This window comes from Charadrius vociferus, unplaced genomic scaffold (genome assembly GCF_000708025.1).
Source record: "Charadrius vociferus isolate BGI_N301 unplaced genomic scaffold, ASM70802v2 scaffold326, whole genome shotgun sequence".
Lineage (NCBI taxonomy): Eukaryota > Metazoa > Chordata > Aves > Charadriiformes > Charadriidae > Charadrius > Charadrius vociferus.
Genome location: NW_009649062.1, coordinates 4,211,260 through 4,232,045, shown reverse-complemented (window position 1 = coordinate 4,232,045; position 20,786 = coordinate 4,211,260). Strand labels below are relative to the sequence as shown.

The 20,786-nt window shown below is 44.1% G+C and overlaps 2 protein-coding genes across 2 annotated transcripts in view; one reads left to right on the top strand and one right to left on the bottom strand.

Annotated features, from left to right (window-relative positions):
* UBE2L3 (ubiquitin-conjugating enzyme E2L 3) overlaps nucleotides 1-3,104 on the top strand; it is an 8,593-nt gene extending 5,489 nt beyond the window's left edge. Inside the window, exon 3 of the mRNA XM_009888131.1 lies at nucleotides 2,282-3,104. Coding sequence (XP_009886433.1) covers nucleotides 2,282-2,436 — 155 coding nt within the window. The 3' untranslated portion in view covers nucleotides 2,437-3,104. The remainder of the gene's footprint in view (nucleotides 1-2,281) is intronic.
* Nucleotides 3,105-7,379: 4,275 nt separating this feature from the next.
* Nucleotides 7,380-20,690, bottom strand: YDJC (YdjC homolog (bacterial)). Its single transcript, XM_009888130.1, has 5 exons — nucleotides 20,516-20,690; nucleotides 11,846-12,005; nucleotides 11,018-11,117; nucleotides 9,907-10,084; nucleotides 7,380-7,707 (listed from the first exon to the last, which is right to left on the bottom strand). The coding sequence occupies exons 1-5, from the start codon at nucleotides 20,671-20,673 to the stop codon at nucleotides 7,380-7,382; spliced, it is 924 nt and encodes a 307-aa protein (XP_009886432.1). The 5' UTR covers nucleotides 20,674-20,690.
* Between the last annotated feature and the right edge of the window lie 96 nt (nucleotides 20,691-20,786).

The following is a 20,786-nucleotide window of genomic DNA, read 5'->3' as shown; positions in this document are numbered from 1 at the left end:
TGTGTAGAAGTTTTCTTTTAACACCTTGGCAGTTGTCTTAATCCTGTGAGCCTTCTCTAGTTAAGTAAAGGAACGACGTGTCTCTACCTAGCTTGAAATGCGAGCTGGCATTAGTTGGAACTATTGAAGCGATCGTTTGCATGCAGAAAATAGTGTCTCCCTGAGAAGTGGCAATTCACCTTTTATCTTAGAGAGTGAATAAAAATTATGTTAAATCAGAATTTGGAACAAACTCGGGTGCCAATGTATTGGAGATCTCTCAATTTCTGCTGTTTTGTGGTCTTTCATTTGTCTTTTAACTGCTTCTTCAAGAAATCATTTTAGTGTGTACATCTGTTACTACATCGCTGTATGAACCTGCAGCAATGCTATTCCAGCCCTGCTTACGTGTCTGTTCCTTTTCCTCCACAACTCTTCTGCACTGAAAAGTGAACCTCAGTGTGTTTGCTGCGTGGGCCTCTCAAGGAATTAATGCAACGTTATTAGTACAGCATCAAAGTGACTGGATTTGATCAGTCAGGTGTCAAGAAAGGGGAGAGATTAGGTTCCTCATAAATCATTACCTCACTTTCATGTACTAAAGGTGCATCTTAGTGCTGTTCTTTTTATTAATTTATGCCTGATATTAAAACAGACTACTGTGACAGGATAGTTTTAAAATGCTGTGGATATTGAGGCAACTCCTGTTACAACAATCCTAATTTTTTCTGGCTTGTGTGTTAAATAACCTTCGTAACACAATCATGCTTTCTCTGTAGTGTTTTAGTGCGTTTTACTGAGTGAAGAGGGATTGTCACATGCAGTATTGATGCTAGTTTGAGAAGTAGTCATTAATATGATGCCAGTTGTCATAAGTCTGGGACTAGTGAGTTAATGTGAAGTAAGCTAATATCAATTCTACATTCCTTAAATAGTTTGTTGCAGTTTAAACTCTGAATTGTGGTGAGAAATGTTCCTCTTTAGCAATATAGTGACAGGCATACTTCTTTGGATTTTGAGTATTTGTTTTGAGGTATGTTCCCCAATCCTGTCAGTTAAGGGTGGAAAAGAGTGCGAGCATGAAAAGATTGGTGCTCTGAAAGAAGCCACTCTGGTATTCTGGCACTACTGGAGTGGTAAGTATTGTAAGAACTTACAATGCAAACCTAGGGAGAATCCAGCTGAACCGCTAAGTAGCAGGTTCAGAACAAACGCCAGGCTCTGACTTTCCGCGCAGTGTGTGGCGGAGTTGTGGAGGTGCCTGCGCTGACTGCTGCAGGTGTCAGCCGTGGTGGGAGTTCAGGAGGGGCAGCTGGCTCCAGAGTGCGATGCATGCAGTTCAGGGAGCTTCGTTGCGCTTGCTTGAAGAACTCTTGGGGTGCTGCTTTGTATTACTCTGGGTAGCCCAAACTTACCTCAAATGGAATATTAATATTTTCATACAGTGAAATGCTTTTTCTGTGTACCCACTTTCTGTAGACTTGCCTAGTTGTGCATATCCCTGTTAGTGGATGGACATGAGAACTCCCGATTCTTGTGACCTGTCCAGCTTTAAGTGGTTGTGAGAAAGTATATGAGGAAAATGCAGCAATAAATGTCATTGTAGTATGTGAGGTTCACTGCGTAAATGTCAAGTACAGTTCAGTTATTTTAAGAATGACATTTCCTTTGAAAGTGATAGGGGAACGTTGATGAAATGGCTCTAAACAGTGGGGTGAAAAGCATCTTGCAGTTTCTGTCCTTTTGTTTGCCCGGTGTATGTCTACTAGTGGATGTATTTGGCAGTTTAGAGTAAAGGGAAGAATTGTCTGCTGTTTACAGGGGAAGTGAGAGTCATAGAAAAATAAAACTGAAGAAAAACGTTTCCCAAAAGCAGGCCCAGTTACAACTGCAGCGTTGTGACAGGTGTCAGGCAAAAATGTTTCGGGATGGAAATTCCATCTTCACCCAATCCCTTTTAGATGAACTTGTCTGTGAAACTTTAGTTTCTTTCTTAGCCACAGGAGAGTATTTCGGATAGGATGCCAGTTACAGGGGAAATAATTTGTAGTGCATTTTGATCTCTATTCAAGTTGATTTTGTTTACAAATACGATTTTCTGGTGTTCGTTCACGGTCGTTGAACTAAATCTTGGCATATTGCTATAGCTTATTCATGCTCTGCTTTTGAAAAGACGCTAGATTTATGGGGATGTATTTAAATGCAGTTACAGCTCTTTTCTTAGTGGGGAATGTTGCTTACACTTTGATTTTTAAAAATTAACTATCTTAGTCTCTGACGGTATTTATACTTCTTTTGACAGTAATCCAGTCCCTCATAGCACTGGTGAATGATCCACAGCCCGAGCATCCCCTTCGGGCTGACCTAGCTGAAGAATACTCTAAGGACCGTAAAAAATTCTGTAAGAACGCTGAAGAGTTTACAAAGAAATATGGTGAAAAGCGACCAGTGGACTAAAATCTGACACGATTGATGTCAGCAACATATGATAGAAGATCGGAGCAGTGCATTTGAGACACCCCGTAAAGCAGGACTCTATGGAAAATTGACAAGTGCCACCTTTCGGTGTTAACTTGTGGCTGTTACTAACTTTCTACAGTTTTCTTAATCAAAAGTGGGCTAGGTAACCTGTAAAGAAAGGATTAAAATTTAAGATGTTCTAGTTCTGCTTTCTTTGTTTAAAAATCACTGCTTCAATATACTTTAAAGTATGCTGTTTTCTTTTTCTTGTCAGAAATTATCAAAAATATCTTAGACTTATATTCTGCCCTTAAATTGAAAAGGTTGTGGCTGTCATTTCTTATTTTTCCTTGCAGTTCCCACTATCTTGAGATCATTTAATTCTTTATTGAATTTTATCCGCCTCCCCAAACTGATGTCTTAGAAAAAATATCCCAGTTCTGGCAGAAAATGATTGAGTGTTTGGCAGTTTTGTTTACTTTTCTTTTTAAATGTTGCACTGTGCTTTGTGGGACTTGTTGCAAGTTCCCTTTAACTTCAGTTTGTAACATAATAAACAAAAAAACAAACAAACCCCACAAAAAAACCAATCAGAAGTAATGTCCAGGTCTTATGTAAATCTGGCTGATGTTACCACAAAATGTTTATTAAACGGGGAAACCCAAGTTCTTGTGTGCGTCATTGAATTAAAATATGGCTTATGTCCTGCTTCTGGAAAACTTAGGGGAAAAAAAATTCTCTAGCAAAGGAGTAGTGGAATGTGATTACAAACTTCTTTCACTTCTGTTCTCAATACCTGTGCAGAATAGTCAGGGAAACGTGCACAGATCAACATTGCAACCAGTTTAGAAGAGTGTGAGAAATTGGGCACCAAGAGGTACCAAAGTGACACAGTTTTTTGAGTTAAAAATCGGTATTTTGGAAATGATAATTTTGAATTCAAGTACTAAATCTGACAGCACTGCTAGTCGTCTTGGCACATTTTTCCATCAGAATGCGTATGAAACATCCATATTTTACAGGATGGCACGCGTGCTGTTTCCCTGCCCAATTGCTGAACAGTTCTTACTGAAAATGGTATGAGAAGTGGATTAAGCAATAACCTGTAATAGAGTACGCTTCACTGCTACTGTTCCTGTGTTTGAAAAACACACAGGTTAGAAGATTTAATGAGTAATTCAAGTATCATTCTAACTTAATCGGGCAGAGCTGTTTCCCCGTTGCTCCAGGGCACGCCCACGCATGCTGAAGGAAGCTCTTTCCGTTCAGAATTGAGCTCCTTTACTATGGCTCTTGCTTTTCTCCCGACTGCCTGTCTATTTTCCCCCAGCCTAAAGTGTGATCATAGCTCCACAGTCAAACTGCCATACAATCAAACTGCCGTCTCTTCCCCGCCTGTCGAACTTGGCTATGTTATTGAGCAAACAGATCTATCTCCAGAAATCCACAGTTACCTGGGAGCACATATCATTTTGATGTGCAGGAAGTTGAGTTAAAAAATCCCTCACACCCAGATCTGTACTGCTAAATTCGGTTTTAATACAGCCTCTGCCTTTGCAACCTTTCAGAACTAGTGTGTCAAGCGGTAGGTCCCTTTTGGTTTTAATGTCTTGTATATTTGCTATTTCTTCACTCATCCCTCTCATCCAGCTTTCGTTTCTGATTTAGTGTAAACAATGACAGCCCAGTACCTCACCTCTGTTGAAAGTAAATTTTTTTTTATAAGTTAGGGAGCTAAGAAATTTTATGTTTAAGTGTTCTTAGACAGATTCTTTGGCAGGTAAATAAAGTTAAACCACATTCACCTTATTTACGGAAACTTGCATTTCCTAAGTGTTTTCAGGCTTGTGAGAGCACTGTCTATTACCAAATTTTCACATCTTTGTGTCTTCATTTGCAGAAAGTTGGTACTGATTTTGTTTCATTCACGCTCACTCAGATTCATAATAAAATAATGCCAAATTATCTGTCAAACTGAAGTGTGTGTAACTTCCACATCACATGAGTCACTGTACCTTTTGATCATGTATGTTGGCATGGAAACTTGCCGTTCTCTAAAATTTTCTTTTCGTTTAAAACAAAACTGTAGCACTGGTTTGCTGCCCTCGTATACTTTCTGGTTGTAAGCCTCTCAGGTCAAAGACTGCATTTATCTGAATCGGTGTGACTTGGATGCTGTTGAAAGGGAACTGAAGGGCTGTGTAATTCAAGGAACTCCAGTCGATTCATACGGGCTACAGCGGCGCTATACCAGCTATTCCGATTTCATCTACAAAGGTCACATAGAAGAGAGATACTGCTATCAGTTCTCTTTGTGTGTTCTTCATAGTTCAATTTCTAAACTACAAGATATGTAACCTAAGTGATGGCTTTTGTTTGTAGGCAGCCCTCTGAAAAAAGAGAGAGATCAAATACTGTACTGTATGGCTGAAGTCTGAGGAGGAAAAAAAAAAAATCAAAGTATGAAGTCCTATGGTCCTATGTTAACTCAGGAAATCAAGCTCTTGTTCTCTCTGGTTCCCTAAGCCATGCTGAATTCTAAACGTGCAGTTTAATATCCAAAATAAAAACAACGTACTGGTGAAACTACACCCAGGAGTACTGGTATAGGCTTTCTGCAATTCCATTCTGCTACCCTAATAAAAATTGCTCTTAAAGGCTTTGTGGCATGGTTTTATTTTCAGAGAGATTTGGGGTTTAGACTTCTTTTTTTAAGTATCCTGGTGCCATGACATTTGTAGGTAGTGGCCTGAATGTGATTTTAGTTTCAACTCATTGCTGTCTTTAAAACTTTCATAGAACCAGAGAAAATTCCTTATTTCTGTACATTTTATGCAATTGGAAGGTTCCTTATTTAGAAATCTTTTAGAAGTTCTTTATTTCTCCATTTAAAACTCCCTTGAATGTAAAAGAAAATTCTGAGTTTAATGCTGTTCATTTAAAAATATGGAATTTGCAACTTTTTTTTTTTTTTTTTTTTGTTTGTGATACAGAACTAACTCAGGTAAGACTGCCGCTGTGTTTGCAGGGGTCAGCTAGCAGAAAATGCATCTGACGGTCAACGGGTGTGTAACCTCCCAAGGATCGTGATCAGAGCAAAGTCATCGATTACAATATGGAGCAATTTAAGTGTTAAAAATAAGGTTAAAAAGTATCTGTCAAAATACGATTCTATTACATAAAAAGCTGAGATTTGGTATTAAATAACTGGTGTTGCTGTCAGGCTTATCCCTGCATGTGAACAAAATATCAGCAGTCGCTAGATGGCACTCACAGGTCTAGCTGTGCTCTGGAATGTCAGCTGCTTTCTGCAGGTCTAATATCTCTTGGGGGTTTTTTATTGTCTGTTATCACATAGCAGGAGCTTTGCTGCCAGACACCGACGGGACAAGCCTCAGAAATCGAGTTGTTCCAAGAGGTAACTACTGCTCTCACCTGGCTTGGCTGCGTGGTGTAGCACTGGCACAGTACAGTGGATGGGCTTTTTAAAAACATACCTTACTTGTCATATCAAATTAATTCTGCGATAATAATTTAGGAATGAACCTGGAAAAAATATCTTCGATGCTGTTTTTCATATTTGTACAGAACAAAAACTTCCTCAGATGTTTTGTAGGGAAGGTCAGATGGTTCCCATTAATGATGGAAGGAGACGTCCCTCTGGTGCTGCGCAGGCAGTCGCAGGAGCAGATAGGTGAGTGGGTTTTGTTTGCTCTCCACCTGTAACTAAAGGGAAAATCCTCCTGAAGCATTACAATAGAAAAAGGCCTGAGTTTATTTTTCATCTAAAAGAATGATAATCTTACTGAAATTTGTAGTATTAAAAAAATGGTTGACCAAAAATGATTATGTTAAATAGATCGCTTTTGCACAGAAAAGTAGCATACACCATCTAAAATATTTTTTTCCACGTGAGCATTATATGTGAGTGATGGCTACAGTTAAGAACACAGTTAAAGGTATCAGTATTTGTAGGGCTTGTTGAAGTTCAAATGCTTTGATGACAGGAATAAAAATGGACAAATACAAAGACCTTCTCCACTTGAAAACTTGCTCACAGTTGGTACGCAGCCATCCCCCACATTCTTCATGAGAGGCAGTGGGCAGCGCAGGAACAGTTGCTGGTGAGCTCTCATATGCAGCAGTTACCGAAATAGCAGATGGGTCAACAGTTGCTGTTCTTTCAAAGTCATCCAAAAAAAAAAAAAAAGCCTCTCTGAAAGGGCTGTGGCTGATGTTACTTTCCTACGGTGGCTTAACGCCAAGAGGCAATGTAAATAGGAAGAGCCATAATTACTGCTGGCTGAGGCTGTACGTGGAATACGGCTGCAGACCTGTGATCCGACTGCTCTGGCCAGAGAAACGCTCTGAAGTAACGTGCCCCTTGCCATCGATGAGCAGGCACGAGTGGAGGTGCAGGGACCGTGACTGGGTATTTTAAGAAAACGAAGTGCTGGAGGTTGCCAGGCCTCCTGCGGGCAACCCGCACTGAGTGGTTGCTCCAAAGCAGCGCTGGCTCCCCAGCACGTTTCTCTTTTTGCAGCTAAGTCCAAAAACAGAAATGAGAACCCTCAGGGTGGTAGTGTGCTCCTCGGTCTCGCAGCAAAGCCTGTTTGTGCTGCTCACCACTGGGTTGGCAGGAGCTGAGGCCCGGGAGGAGGGCTGGGCCTTGGCTGCCACGTTGCGCTGGAACAGTGTGTGAGTGGGTGATGCAGAAGGGGTTTGTCACGTTCAGAGCAGAGGCTGTGGCCTAAAAACTGCCAGTCGGGGCTCTGGGGTGCTGCCTGTGCTGCTCTCCCATGAGCATCCTAATGCCGTTCCCAGAGCCTGTCGGCTGCACCAGGAGGTATTATACTGGTAACAGTGGTCTGGCTTCTCGGGACACCAGCAACTGCCTATCTTCTGAGTATGAATAAATGTATGTATGTATGCTTGTTTACCTAAAGATCTTTGAATGAACAAAGCTGAACGTTCCGGGTTTTGTAATGGCTCTGCAGCTCTGGCTTAATTAATGTCTGGAGTTCATGGAGGCGCTCCCAGGACTGTGAGAAATCATCTGGTCCTTCCCCGCAGCCGCCGACAGGTGGGACACTCGGGTACCCTGGATGCACCATCAGTTCGATCGTTACTGTCCTCTGTGGCGTTGGATGTGCGGGCGAGGGCGCCTTGGACGTGAACTCCACGACGGCAGTATCGATGGCGCTCCAGATGTTACTGACAGACATGTTCTTCCCCATGGTACTCAAACCTATGTAAATGTCTGGCCACCTGCAGCCAGAGGAGGGAACACTGATATTAACGCTAACAAGGTAGTTACAGAAGAGTGTGTTATGTCCAGTGGATTAGGAATAAAAATTTACCTAAAACGTAAGATAGAAAAGGGGGAGAGGGATTATAAACTTTTAACTATAAACAAAAAAAAACAGAACTACAAGCCAGTAATGCTTTTTCTTTCCTTATTGAAACTGAGATACTATTTAAAGCAGCAGTTCTTCAGCCTGACAGAAAGTCCCAGCAAAGCCCCAGTATGACGTATGCTGTATGACAACTGTATTTACGTGTACTGTGTCACAGCTCAAGGTTGGTTGGCATCTGTGAGCTTACAGGTGCATTTTATTGGCACAAAAGGGAAGAGCAGAGCTAAACTGAGAAATGCCACCCTATCAAACCATTATTGCCAGGCCACTGCTAGGCCAATTAAAACCGGAATAACTGCCTCTAGATAATAACCCTCAGCTAAATGGAAACAAAAAAGGAGCCTGAAATAAAATCGAAATCACCCTGCTAACAAATCATTCTGCTACAACATATCAAAGATCCAGAATAAAAGACAAAACACTGGACAAAATGCAGTTACTGCTAAAGATCATGCAGCTAAGAGGACACCAGCTAGAGGCTGTTTCTGTGTAGCTTCAACACAATTCTTTGTTCAAGTCTGGCTACAGACCTTAGTTCTTCTACCTTGGCACCTACAAGCCCGGGGGGTTGTACAATAAGTGTCCGTGAGGGCAGAATGAGTAAGTTTTTGGAAGAAACCAAAGCTGGAGGCATTACCTGCATGATCAAGGAAGAGCCCAGCTGAACACTCAGATCTGAGAAGTGTTTGCAGGACTTGAGGGGAAAAAAAGTTTAACCTTTTTTAACTGTAAACTGACTAAACCTGCTAACGCCTCGTGTCTATGCAGTAAGCACTGTCTTGTGCTCTCCAGCGTCATAATGGAACTCCGGGGGCTGGGTGTGGTGCCTCTTTGCAGAGATGCTGAAACTGAGTTGCAGATTTGGGCTCCCTGTGACTTCAGCTGACTGCACCCTTCTCACTTTCCTGGGCTTCCTCATGTTACATGTTTCTTCTGGAAGAGTTTTTCCCTCCTCGCCTCCCCCCACACCAGGAGACAAGGTGGAGCACAGTGCATGTCTGACTGGTGGCCACAGCCCACAGGGGTTAAAGGCGCAGCTCCCAGGGCGGCCCTGCGAGTTCCTCCCTTCGTCCCCGAGAGGCGGATCACCGGAGCAGCAGCTTCTTGGAGGTAGATCGGCACCAGCCCTGCCCCTTTGGTAGCGCAGGGAGCCCTGGAGCGCGTGGGGTTTCCACTGCACTGTCCCTGTGGTGAACCTGTCCTAAAAGGAGAGTTACTCTCTCCTGATGAACTGCTCTGAGTTGCTGTGCCCTCCACTCCCTCGGAAATGGGCTGTTCAAGTACAGTCTCTGTGCTCCGGCTGGAAGGAGCACGGGGAAATGCCAGCCTGCTGCTGGCGTTGAGAACAACTGATACCAAAAAACATCCAAGAAGAGAACTTTTTCAGTAGACTTAAGAAGTTATGAAATCTGCCCCAAAGGACAGGTGACTACAACGGTGTCAAATGAAATGTCTTTAATCCGTAAAACACTATCTGATTGAAGATTTTAAGAAAGGTATGTTACTGGGGGAAGGGCTGAGCTTTTTGGATTTGGTCCCCCAGATGCAGGACACTGACAAGACCATTTGCTTAGAGCAGTGATCACCTGCTGTGGCACTGCAAGCTCTCTGAGCTTCTTGCCTCCCCTTAACAACAAACACTTGTTTCTAATTAGTCTCTTTTCTGCTACTTAAAACCCATTCTCCACTATTCCAGGGAGATAAAAGTTATTTTTTCAAAACTTGCCCTCATTCTTACTTTTAAAATTCCGGTGTTGATACAGCACTTCAGCCTCCTACGTCCCAGGTGCCAGGCTAAAACTGCTTCACTAGAAAGGCTGAGAAACATAGCCTGAAAAGAACAATTCCTTTTAGGTGGGAGGTGAGTCATCTCTCTTCAACAAAACTTCTTACTAAGCCCGTGCACCCCCACCACTTCTGTATTCCTGAACCTTCTTGTAAGCCCCAATGTGGAAAGAGAAAGGTGGTGTTGCCTTCTGAAAAGAAGCTGTAAGGAACTGATAAGATCTTAAAGCCTTACTACAAAAAGGATGAGTAATGCCCATCTTACCTTATTCCATGCCTTGTAAACACATCCACTGTGTTAAAAGAATCTTCTTCTACTCCCAGATAAAAGTCCATCAGGGATGGTGGAATCCAGTCACAGTTATGAAGGCCTGGCTCTATTGGGACACGTGTGTACTTAATCCCATATTCCTCTAACACCTCTGCAAATACGTGCCTGACTTCTGTAGGTAAAAACAGAGACACTTCAGTCAGGAATCAGATAACCAGCTCATCATGTCCCCTGAAAGCTGTTAGCACAAAGAGGTCTTCTGCATTTAAGAAAATAGAATTCCGTTTGGCTACTCTTCTGCTGAAATTGCTTTCTTTGTCTGGATGGGAGTCCCCTTTTGTACTGGAAATGTTACTCCCTTGAGCATCTCCTATAGGTGCCTTGTCTCCCAAGCAACCCTCTCCAAGTTACTGGCTCTGGTCCTAGAGTGCACCAGAGGTGACTGCACTGTCGGGAACAGGTTCTTCATGAAGTCCCTGCACAGACAGCTTTGTTGTGAGGGTAAATTGCCAAGAGTGATGTCACCCAGAGGCAGCTGAGCACTGGAGAGGGGACATCTGGATTTTTTTGCTCACTCAGTTTTCCAACTCTGTACCACAATGACCTTATTTGCAAACATACCGGGACAAAGATACTTGCCCACCTCTGTAAAGCAGGCTGAGACCCGCAGAGAGATTGGTATGGAAACGCAACTGACAGAATGGGAGTTCTTCTAGCACCCAAAAGAGCTACCAGCTTTCCCAAACTCCAGCATTCCAGTTTAAACTGCCCAGTCTGCTACTGCCCCCGGTCTGCCTCCTTCAATGCAAGCAGGAGCACGGAATTAGGATGCTGAGGTGAAATTAGCAGCCCTTGGAGGAAAAGGTGCAACCTGGGCCATTTGTGCTGTTAATGCCCTTGTACTGCTATGGGAAGAGGCAGCTCACCAAGTAGCCAGTTGGGGCGGGACTGTCTCCCCAAGGCCCAGGTGGGAGCATTCAAACTGCAATTGTAGAGCAGGTATCTTACGGTGAGGCTTATAGCCCAAACAGGGAGCTGTGGCAAGGGGAGGCCCCTCAGGGCTGACTCTCCTGCTCAGCAGAGAGGAAGAGGACTCCGTTCTTACCTGGGAGGACATGAACGTGCTGGTGCCCATCCATGTGAGGAGGTAGGTGACCTGTCAGCTCATGGAACAGCTCCACCTGGGCCTTTAGCTCCTGCTTCACCTGCACAGCAGAGAAGGGTCAGAGCAAGACCTGACAGCAGGCAGAGATCAGGAGAGCGCAGGGGGCTGCTGGAGACCTTGCTGGCCAGTGCTTGTGACCTGGCCCTGGGCAGCACAAAGTGCTATGATGCACAAACAGACATGCAGTGCTGCTGTGTTGCCCAGAACCTTCCCTAGGCATGAGTCTCATTATGCTACTAGTTATGTGGATGGTGCTAATGCTGGGATTTTCTAAAATACCTAGGATATCTGGATACCCGTTTTGCTGTAAAATTAATGGGGAAATGGGTGCTCATATCCCAGAGGCAGTTTTGATTGCCTGAACACGTTCATCCTTGTTCATGGGGCAAAACCGGCCATCTCCACAGAGAACAAAAGCCTCTCACAAGGTGATGAAAAGCCTACTTAGTATTTCTCTGGCATTTTGCCTTTACCGATCTCTAGGTTCTTTGTAAATATCTGTTCCGATGCCTCTTCTGCCCCCTCAGATAAGTAGTTAACGGGACATTAGTGTATGCAGGCACTGAAGCAGGGAGGAATGAGTTCTCAAAGGCTGCAGAGCCTTTGGCAGAACTAGGCCCAGGACCCAGAAAGCCAGCTCCAGCTGCCCAGGCAACACGGTCGAGAGTCACCTCTAAGCTTACTCACAGATGGGACCTGGGAAAAATCTGCAGATGCTGCTCTGCATCAGGAAAGCAAGTCGTGTGGTTGGTTGTGGCTTTCTCCTACCTCTGACATATTCAGGAGACCTTTTGATAGAGCTGTTCTGAATCCCATTTTCCCATGGAAGAATCCATCTTGGTTGAGTAGAGAAGAGTTTGTCTTGAGCACCTCACATACAGGAGAGCCCTCGGAGAGGTTGGCATGCAGGCCTATTGGGATGTTGTATCTGTAACAGGAATGAAATATCTGTTAAGCTTTGCACCTCTGCCTCCCATAGTGTGGCCAAAGGGGGCGATTTCAGCGAAAGATCTAAACCAAACTAAAAAGTGGTGGTGTACTCAACTGTAGTACATCTTCAAATCTCTGCCCTTCTACAAAGTAAAGCAGAACAACACAAACCGGAACAGAATATCGCCAGGTGATAATCCTGTGCAGTCTGCCAAGGGCCTGTCTAAGACTCCCCCAATTCTGTTCTCACCCTGACTCCTGTGGAAAGAGCAGACATGAAGTGTCTCAGACTAAATGCTATAAGAGCATTAAATAACTGCACTGAATGTTCTAACCACATGCTACGAGTAACTGCCCTGCAGTCGCTAGTGACTAACAGAAATCTGGACCTTGCAACCCTTTTCTAAAGCAATTCATTCGCCCTCGCTAGGTATTCCCTTGAGTTGTTTACCCCATTAAGGATGCTATGTTTACGAGACATTTGAGTTTTACTTGACAACTTGTAAAGCTGCCCTTAAGTAGAATCCAGTGATACATAAACAGCACCCAAAGCAGCTGTTGCGGCAACAGGATAGACTACAAGTGTAAATACTGAGTTTAAGGGTTTCCTGGTCCAAGAGGCTGCCACTGAAATTGCCCTCAGTGGCCAGGTTTCTGTCTGCTGGTGCGGATGACCACTCCCTGAGTGACAAGGCTAAGCCCTACAAAATAGCATCTCTCTGGCAGAGATGAAGGATTATTGCAGGGAGGTCAGCAGTGTAAGTGTAGAGCCTTACTAAGGAATCTCAGGGGTCCAATTTGTTAACTAGTTGCACTCTGCAACATTGAAGAAAAAAAAAAAAAAACCAACAAAACCAAACAAACTATGGAGCTAGTGTATCTGCAGAGGTCCTCTCAGCCACAGGGCTTTGCAGAGTGCTGGTGTTTCCTTGGTCTCTGCTGTGGATTCTGCTACAATAAAAACAGGACCTGTGAGTGCTCAGATTTGCGCTGAATTTCATTAGCGCTTCTGGAAATCCTCAGAATCAGTGGCCAAAATGACGCTTTGAAACTTTTTCCAAGACAACCCCTGGCCTCTGGCTGACCCAGTAAGCAAATGCAGAACTGCAATGTTCCTTCTGTGCTACGCAGTCTGAGTCATGGTGCAGAGTTAATTTCAAGGCAACAAGTCTGTGATGCTTTAAATCCTTCCTGGAACTTCTGCATGGAGCTGCCAAAACCGGGCACAGTCTGTCCCTTTTACAGCACTTGTACCATGAAGAGAAAAACAAAAGCATCTCCATTTATGCAAAGTATGCAAAAAACCCCCACATCTTCCCCTTCTGTCTTCTGCCCTGAAGCTAACTAGTTAAGCACCAAGTTACTGGGGACAGGATTGTGGACAGATTGGACCAAGTCAAAGTCATTTAGCTCCTTCAGGTCCTAAGGCTTTGGCCCCTGCAGGACTGAAATTCTTTTTTTTCCTGGCTTCTCCATGTCTTGTGCTCCAGATGGATGGTGTAGTCTGTTGCTAGATACTGCTCCTTGTCAAAGACATAAATGTTGACTCAGGTTGTGTGGACAGCTCTGTGAAATGAGTCCATGTCTTTCCAGGCCACTGTGTGATTAGGGAGCTTGAATGTTTGCCTAATGGAGCAAAACAGTTTGTGGAGAGAAAGGTCCTTTCTGGCTTTTCCAATTTGGTGAGTTCTCTGCAGCAGGGCCTGATTGTATAATTGACGATAAATGTTCATCTTGTTTTGATAGAAGGGACCTGAGCACAGGACGTGCACACTAATTCCTTGCTAATAAAGGAACTGGAAGATGCTGTCATTGGGAGTGGGGGCCCTTAAGCAGGCAGGTGATGGTGGGGCACAGAGGCAGCTACGGGGCAGAAGGGGTGCTGTGGCAGGAGGGCTTCCACTCCATCCCGTGACCTGCTGTGTAACTTGCATGAGCCCAAAGGCACAGGGGGAGCCTGTGGTTTTGGTTTGTTTTTTAGAAATCCACCCCAGATTCTTTATCATGTCTCTGGGAAGCTCTGACTGCATCAGCTGACAGCATTATTTGTACCACAGCCACTGCTGTCTGCAGGAAAAAGGATTCATGTGTTACCATGAATCAGCAGATGAAGATGTTTTTTGTTGAGCACTCTCCTTCTCATGTGTTGTGGGAGGGCAAGAAATGAACAGCTGAGCCTCTCAGTGTTGTCTCCCAGGAGCATCGAATGAATTACCTCCAATTGTGCAGTGCCTCAAATGCTGCAAGGGAAGCTATTTCCAGGAAAAGGCAAGCCCCTCCAACAGGTGTGGGACACCAAGGAGCCAAACACTGCCCTGCGTAACGTTAGAGCCGCTCCTCCGCCTGAGCTGAAGCCAGCCCCAGCGCTGGGGAATGTGCAGAATGTGGAAGTGCAGAAAGAGCTGGCCTTGTTCTCACTGTAAGGGGAGACTCTGACTGTAACATTAGAGCATCTTTCAGAGCTTTGGCTAACAGCAGCTGAATATCTTAATAGTTTTAGAGTTAGTCCTGGCTGGTTTGACACTGTCCATGCTGGGACATCTGAAGAGGAAGTGCTAGTGTTTTAACGGCTCCGGGATACAGGGACTGAAACCAAAACTCAAAATGCAACATGTGAGAAACTTGTTCAGAAATATTCATCTGTGGGAGGTGCACAGAAGCAGCCATGCTGGGAAAGCTGTGAAGATACAGGAAGGAGGGCAATACAGCAGGTACAGCAGAGTTCTGCTGCTAGCCAACATTTTCCTGTATCTAAATATGCGTTTCCTCTGGGTGCAGTGAGCCTGATGATGCTCCTATTCAGCACCAAATGTCCTGCTGCCTGGTGTTCCTTCCTAATAGTCCTGACACTGCATGAGTATCTGAAGTCCTACGTGCAATGAGATGAAAACATGAGCAAAACTTAAAGCATTAGCATCATTAGCTGGGCTGTACCTTGGGAGACAGGACTCTAACCATGCTCTGTCCTGACCAGAGGCTGGGGCTTTAAGACTGGACCAACATGCTTTTTTCCCCACTGACTACTACACACACTGGACAGACTCTTTAAGTGCTTCTCACCACTGAAATGTAGCTTCTGCAGCCAAAGAGCAATGCCAAGGCAAGCTGTATTGTAAAAAAGGCAAGGAGAAAAGTCAAGTTATGGGAATATCCTTGAAGGGCCCTTCTTTTCAGAGGGCAGATGATTGTTTCTGCTACACAAACATACTTTGTAGTTGCCCGCATCTTTTCAAAGACTGTACAGTATCTGCTACTTCATTGGCTGAAATATTGAAGCAGAGACCAGCAGCTCAAGCAGCTTATATAGCACGTGATGCCACACTGGAAACATAGCTCAGCTGTTGTGGGTTTGGCGTCATACCCAATCCTCTGCCTAAGTCCTTTATAGATGGGACAGGGTGAGCCCTGCTGGTCAAGTCTAACCTCTCATTGCTCCACCCAAGATTCAAAGTAAAAGGATTGGCATTGAGTATAGTTTCCGCAATAAAAGCATTGTGGTAACAGCTGTGTTGCCAACACAAAATGATGCTGAGGAATCTGCTTCGTCTCTCTAAATTCAGTTTTGGTGGTTGTTTTAAGCACCAATGGCCCCTCCACAATCTGTTTGGAGAAGCCCATGTCTAGGTGTTTGCAAGTCTGTCCCATTACCCTGGAGAATAGAGAGACATGAAGCAGGATTTAGTTCACTCCTGATAAAGCCAAAGGACAGTGGGACAGTGTCTACAAGTGTGTGTTCTTATAGCACAAGGAGTATTAGACTGGGCTGTCTGTGAGCTTGTTGAGAAGAGGTTCAGGCCAGGAGCTTCTGCAGCCACTAAGGTTAGTGAGCTGTTTCCACTCAGAGAAAGCTGGCTGTTAAAACCAGCCTGGCTCTGTGGTTCTTTGCTCAGCATCCCTGTAGAGGTGGGGGGGAAGAAAAAAGTCAACGTGCCCAACCCAGTTATCAAATAGAGGAAATACAATCAGCTAAACGGCTTTCTTTTCAAGTAGTTGCTTCTTTTGCCACACAAACGTCTCTGCTGAGGCAATGGGCTTTTGTGCAGTTGCAATCCCTGTTCGCTGATACCCTTAGGAGTAAAGGGTCCCCTGGAGACTTGCTATGTTAAGTCAGTCTTTAAAGTGCCCACCAGCTTTGCACGTTTCTGAGCTTGTGTGCCTGGGAGCACTTGCAGTGTCCGTGGGAATTATGTGATTCTCTGAGCGCCGTCCCAATTGTCTTCCTGCAGGCCGCATGTTCTGGCGTAAACATGGCACTTACCCTTTTCCTCGATGGGTAAACGGATCCCACCTTCAGCATCCTGTTTGCATCCTTCTCCAGGAAATTACTGTTCATCAGGTTTCAGCCCAAGTGTGACGCAATTAAAGGCCTCATATAAATATCTGTATCTAGACATCCTGCTTCAGTAAACATCCAAGTGTCTGAAGCCAGATAAAGCAAGGCTGTGCTTTGTGTGAAAAGCACACCTCTTAGTTTCTCCATGTTGGCATTTGCATAGCTTTTTTCTTTTCCCCCTGCTTTCACCCTTCAGCAAACTGTAAGATCTAGCTGTCTTTCATCAAATAGCATCTTGTCTTGTTCCATTACTGCTAAGGACTTACCTCTGCTGGAAGAAACACTCCAAAGCCTCTGCAGTGTTAAGAACTGGTATTGTAACATAGCTTAGGGATGTTACTTTTTTTTTTTTTAATTACATCTTTGTATCAACTGAAGCTTCTGCGTCCGTGACCTTACATCAGCAAAAAGCGCTGTTGCCAGTAAAGTTAATATGATCTGGGATTCTAGTTTCAAGGCCTCAGATTGGGCCCCACCCCTAATCTAAACACAGTTCAGCAGTGGAACCGCCTGCTATGTGATTAACAGTCAGATAAAAGGGTGATGAGAAAGCATGAGAGACTTCTGGATTAGTCAGATGTTGACTGGGAGGGTCAGAATTAAGTCACAATTTACACACACATTTTGCAATTAGTGTTGATGGGAAAGGAAGTGAAAACATAGACAGCAATTAAATGTGGTTTTGTTAGATTCTTCTGTTAAATGTACCCAGATGTTGTAGAGGCTTCAGCTTTGTGTAGCTGATGTTCAGCATTCAAACAGCAAAACAAACAAGAAGATGGAGGTTGTGTCCTAAAATATGTCACTCTTCAACAAATATTTGGATGTAACCATCTGGAAAAGGGTCCTAATAGTCATAACTGAGCTGGTTGATAAAAGGGGTGAAAAATATAGTGGCAAACAATCGCAGGTCTCTCTATTTCTGCTATCTCCATATTTCTAAGGAAAAGTGAAGGGACCTGTTCATTTCAGGTAGCAAAATAACCCTTCTAATCTCTTGGAAAGGCTCTGGAATAATCACCAGGAAGACTGGCTGACTTCAAGTTGGGGCTTGATAAGTAGAAAATCGAGATTATATTATATGAATAACCAGGAAGTTGGGTCAGTCTATGCCCTATGAAGAGAAAAGTTTTGAGTTACTGAAAAAAAGAAACTACAGTGGAAGTCTGTTCTCCCATCTGCCATTCTGGTTATGTGCTGCTCTAGCAGTTGCTATCAATAGGTTTGTCATTTGGTGATGAAACAGGCCTCTGCTGAAACTTCTCTTTTGCCTGAAGTGAGTGGGTCCCTTCTTTTAGCCCAGCTGTGACAGTGAATGAGAAAGGCCCAAAATCCAGAACCTAGATGTTAGGGAAGGTGTATTATTTACTGCTTGTTTCAGCTGTTTTGCAATTAGTTTGTGTTAGAGCTGGGACAAAGATCTGCTGACTACCATCACATTGCTGCTGAGGCTTCTAATCAAAACATGGGGCAACAGATGGCATACCCAGAAGCCTACAGAATTATTGGGAAAATGAAGGGAAGAATGACATTCCAGAGGAACTGTGTTCCTTTCTGAAGGATGCTAAGTCCTAACATTGCAGGGCAGCATGAGGTGCTTAAGAAGGACTATCCTGCAAGAAAAGTTGTCTTGTTACTCATTAGCTTTGCCCTTGTCCAGTTAACTGAAAACCAGGTGAAGAGAGAGAGCTCAAAACCTGCAGCAAAGAGCAACCATGTCATAGACAGGTTATCAAGAAACACCCAGATAATCTCCACAAGCCATAGAAACAGGCCAGTACTCTGACAGTCCTGGCACATGTGTGCAAAAGACCAGATCCCACAACACTGGAATGCACCACAGGAAAGAACAAGCTATTTGCTTCAAGCTTCTCCTCTCAGCTGGTGATAGATCCAGTCTCCCTGCTTACGCCAATGGTCAAGGCTGAAGTGTCTGCTATGGAATTAAGCATATATGCATGTGTGTGCACATATATTGTGTATATATATATATAGTACTTGCTTAGTTGGGTGTCTGGGGGGGGAAGACAAACTTAGGGAGAAAAAACAGGGCAGACTTTCATCCCATAAAACACAAAATGTTGCAAAGCCTCAATATTCACAGTGGGATGGGAGACAGCGGGGGAAGAGGGAATGACAGTGGCAAGGCAGTCAAGCAACAGTGATACTTTCCCATTTTTGCACCACAAGACGAGGAGGATTCAATGACATTTCTAGTAAGTCTGATCTATTATGACATCCATGTCTAAAAATAATTTGCTTGAACCTTTGCAATAGAGGAACAAATATCTTAGGGCTGACACAAGAGTTTTTTTACGTGCACAGGTGCCAATTAAGTGCATGTGTACTAGCAACACCTGAAGCAGAGCTGGCATTAGAACATGACCAACCCTTTTCCTCACACCTGCAAATGCTTTCCCCATGCATGGGGTTGAGTGCAGCTGCAGAGAGTTACACAAATGAGGGCCTGCAGAACCCAGGCTGTTGATCATCAGTGCTGATAGATGTTCCCAAATTTGCCCTGCTTATATTCTCAGAAATAGATTTAAATTCATTTCATTCACATTTACAATTCAAAACTACCACCCAAAAGAATGAAATGTAGCAGCAGGTTGCAGCTTCTGCTGTCACCTGCCCTCCAGCCTGGCTTTTCACAGCCATATCAGCTGTCAGCACAAGTGTCACGACCTGGATTCAAAGATGCTTTTTAAACCTCTGATTACATGGCCTACTTTCTGGCTATGGAAATGAGGCCAGGTGGATTCTATATTTAAAAGCATGCTAAAGAGCACGGCTAAAATAGCTGACAACATTACCAGAGCATTGGGGCTTAAAGGGTTTCATGGTGCCTCTGTGTCTGACAGAAGTGCTGGCTTTATCTCCTTATTTTACATTTCATTTACTCACAGGATTCTAGGAATCTCAAGTGTTGTGTCCTGCTGCCTCTTCCTTTAACATCCCAGAGGCAGTTCCTCTCTCAATGTTTGTGTGTAATATCTAACCTTGTTAACAGAAGACCGGTTTAACACTAACACTACACCCTGGCTTTCCTGCACCACCCAACACCAAAGAAGCTACAGGCTGCAAGCAATTTCCAAGTACTCCTAAAATCACAGCCAAAACAGGGAGAGATGCTCAAGGAGAACAAGGACAGCATGACTCACGTGAAACTGTCCCCTGCAGCAGCTGTATTTGAAGCATAAGGTCTCAGTTAGTCTAGTAGCAGTACAGCTCCTTTCCTTTTCTGCTTTCCTGTATTGTTTCTCAACCCTGCTGCTCTCTCTCTCAGGACATACTCCTGCTTCCAAGTGCCTGCCCACACTGGAGCTGAAGCATTAGCTGGGTTTTACCTTCTAAATACAAGTAATGCTTCCTGTTAAAGGATTTGCTAGGCTAGTCTATGAGAACAACACATAGCATTTGATCTGCTACAGAGCGAGCTGTGCCAGCAACCTTTGAAAAGTTCCAGCAGAAAAGCGTTTACCAAGTGCTGAGAGTGCCATCAAGGAGTAAAGGTGGTAGGTACAATGCAGGTAAAAGGTATTGTCCCTCTCTATGTATTCGTTTTTTTACAAATGGATTTATCAAACCTAGAATTAATAGAAATATTGAGGTGCTTTTTTAGAAAGGTTTCTGGTGTGCAAAAATAAGTTTTCCACTGCCCAGATTTATAACTTAGCCGTTGCAGAATCACTCCTTTCCCCGATTCTGCAGTGAATCTGGCTGACCCTGTGTTCAGCCTGGCTGAAATGCATCAAATTAAATGAGATTTAAAGATTTGTGCTTTTATGGTCTAGTAGTTTTAAGGGTAGCAGCTTGGTCTGGGTATATAGTGTGGGCTTTGATTCTGATGGTCCATCTTTTAGAAGTGTTGGAAAAGAAAGTCGAACATAGGCAATTTGACTAACAGACTTTGGGAAAGTGGCTTTTTATCCAAAGGGAAAAAAAGGTGCAGTGGCTAATACTGGAGAAAGAGCCATTCTGGGTACGGCTGGCAGGTCACTGGTTTTACTATTAAGAGTCTCAGTAAATATGCCTGGAATCCAGTCTTCTACCAGCCTGGGCTACGATACAGTGTTTATACTGGGGCTACAAAATACTAAGTTTTACAGGCTGGGCTTTCCCTGGGCAGCCTGTGGAGGCTGTCCACAAAAGAGCTAAAGAAAGTAGCTTACCTCCTTGCCAGCTTGGCTGCATCTGCTGCAGCACTTCCATTGACTAGCAGGGACACGTTAGATACCGCACCAGCCAGGAAACAGTCCACGATGCCTTGGTTTCTCCGAGGACAATAGCCAAAGTCATCTCCAGTTACTATGAGCTTCACCTGAAGCATCCTTAGAGGTCATCCCTAGCAAAGGAGGGAAAATCAGAACAATCAGCAGTCTGCAGATCACAGGCAAACAGGAAAAGACGAGCTCAACAGAGGCGAACCCAGCCGTGACTCAG

Excerpts from the sequence above, each read along its gene's own strand:
- YDJC (XM_009888130.1), bottom strand. The coding sequence starts at position 20,673 with ATGCTTCAGGTGAAGCTCATAGTAACTGGAGATGACTTTGGCTATTGT. Across the intron at positions 12,006-20,515 it reads GCAGCCAAGCTGGCAAGGAG|ATACAACATCCCAATAGGCC; the intron begins GTAAGCTACTTT and ends TTCCTGTTACAG. Across the intron at positions 10,085-11,017 it reads GCACGTTCATGTCCTCCCAG|AAGTCAGGCACGTATTTGCA; the intron begins GTAAGAACGGAG and ends TTTTACCTACAG.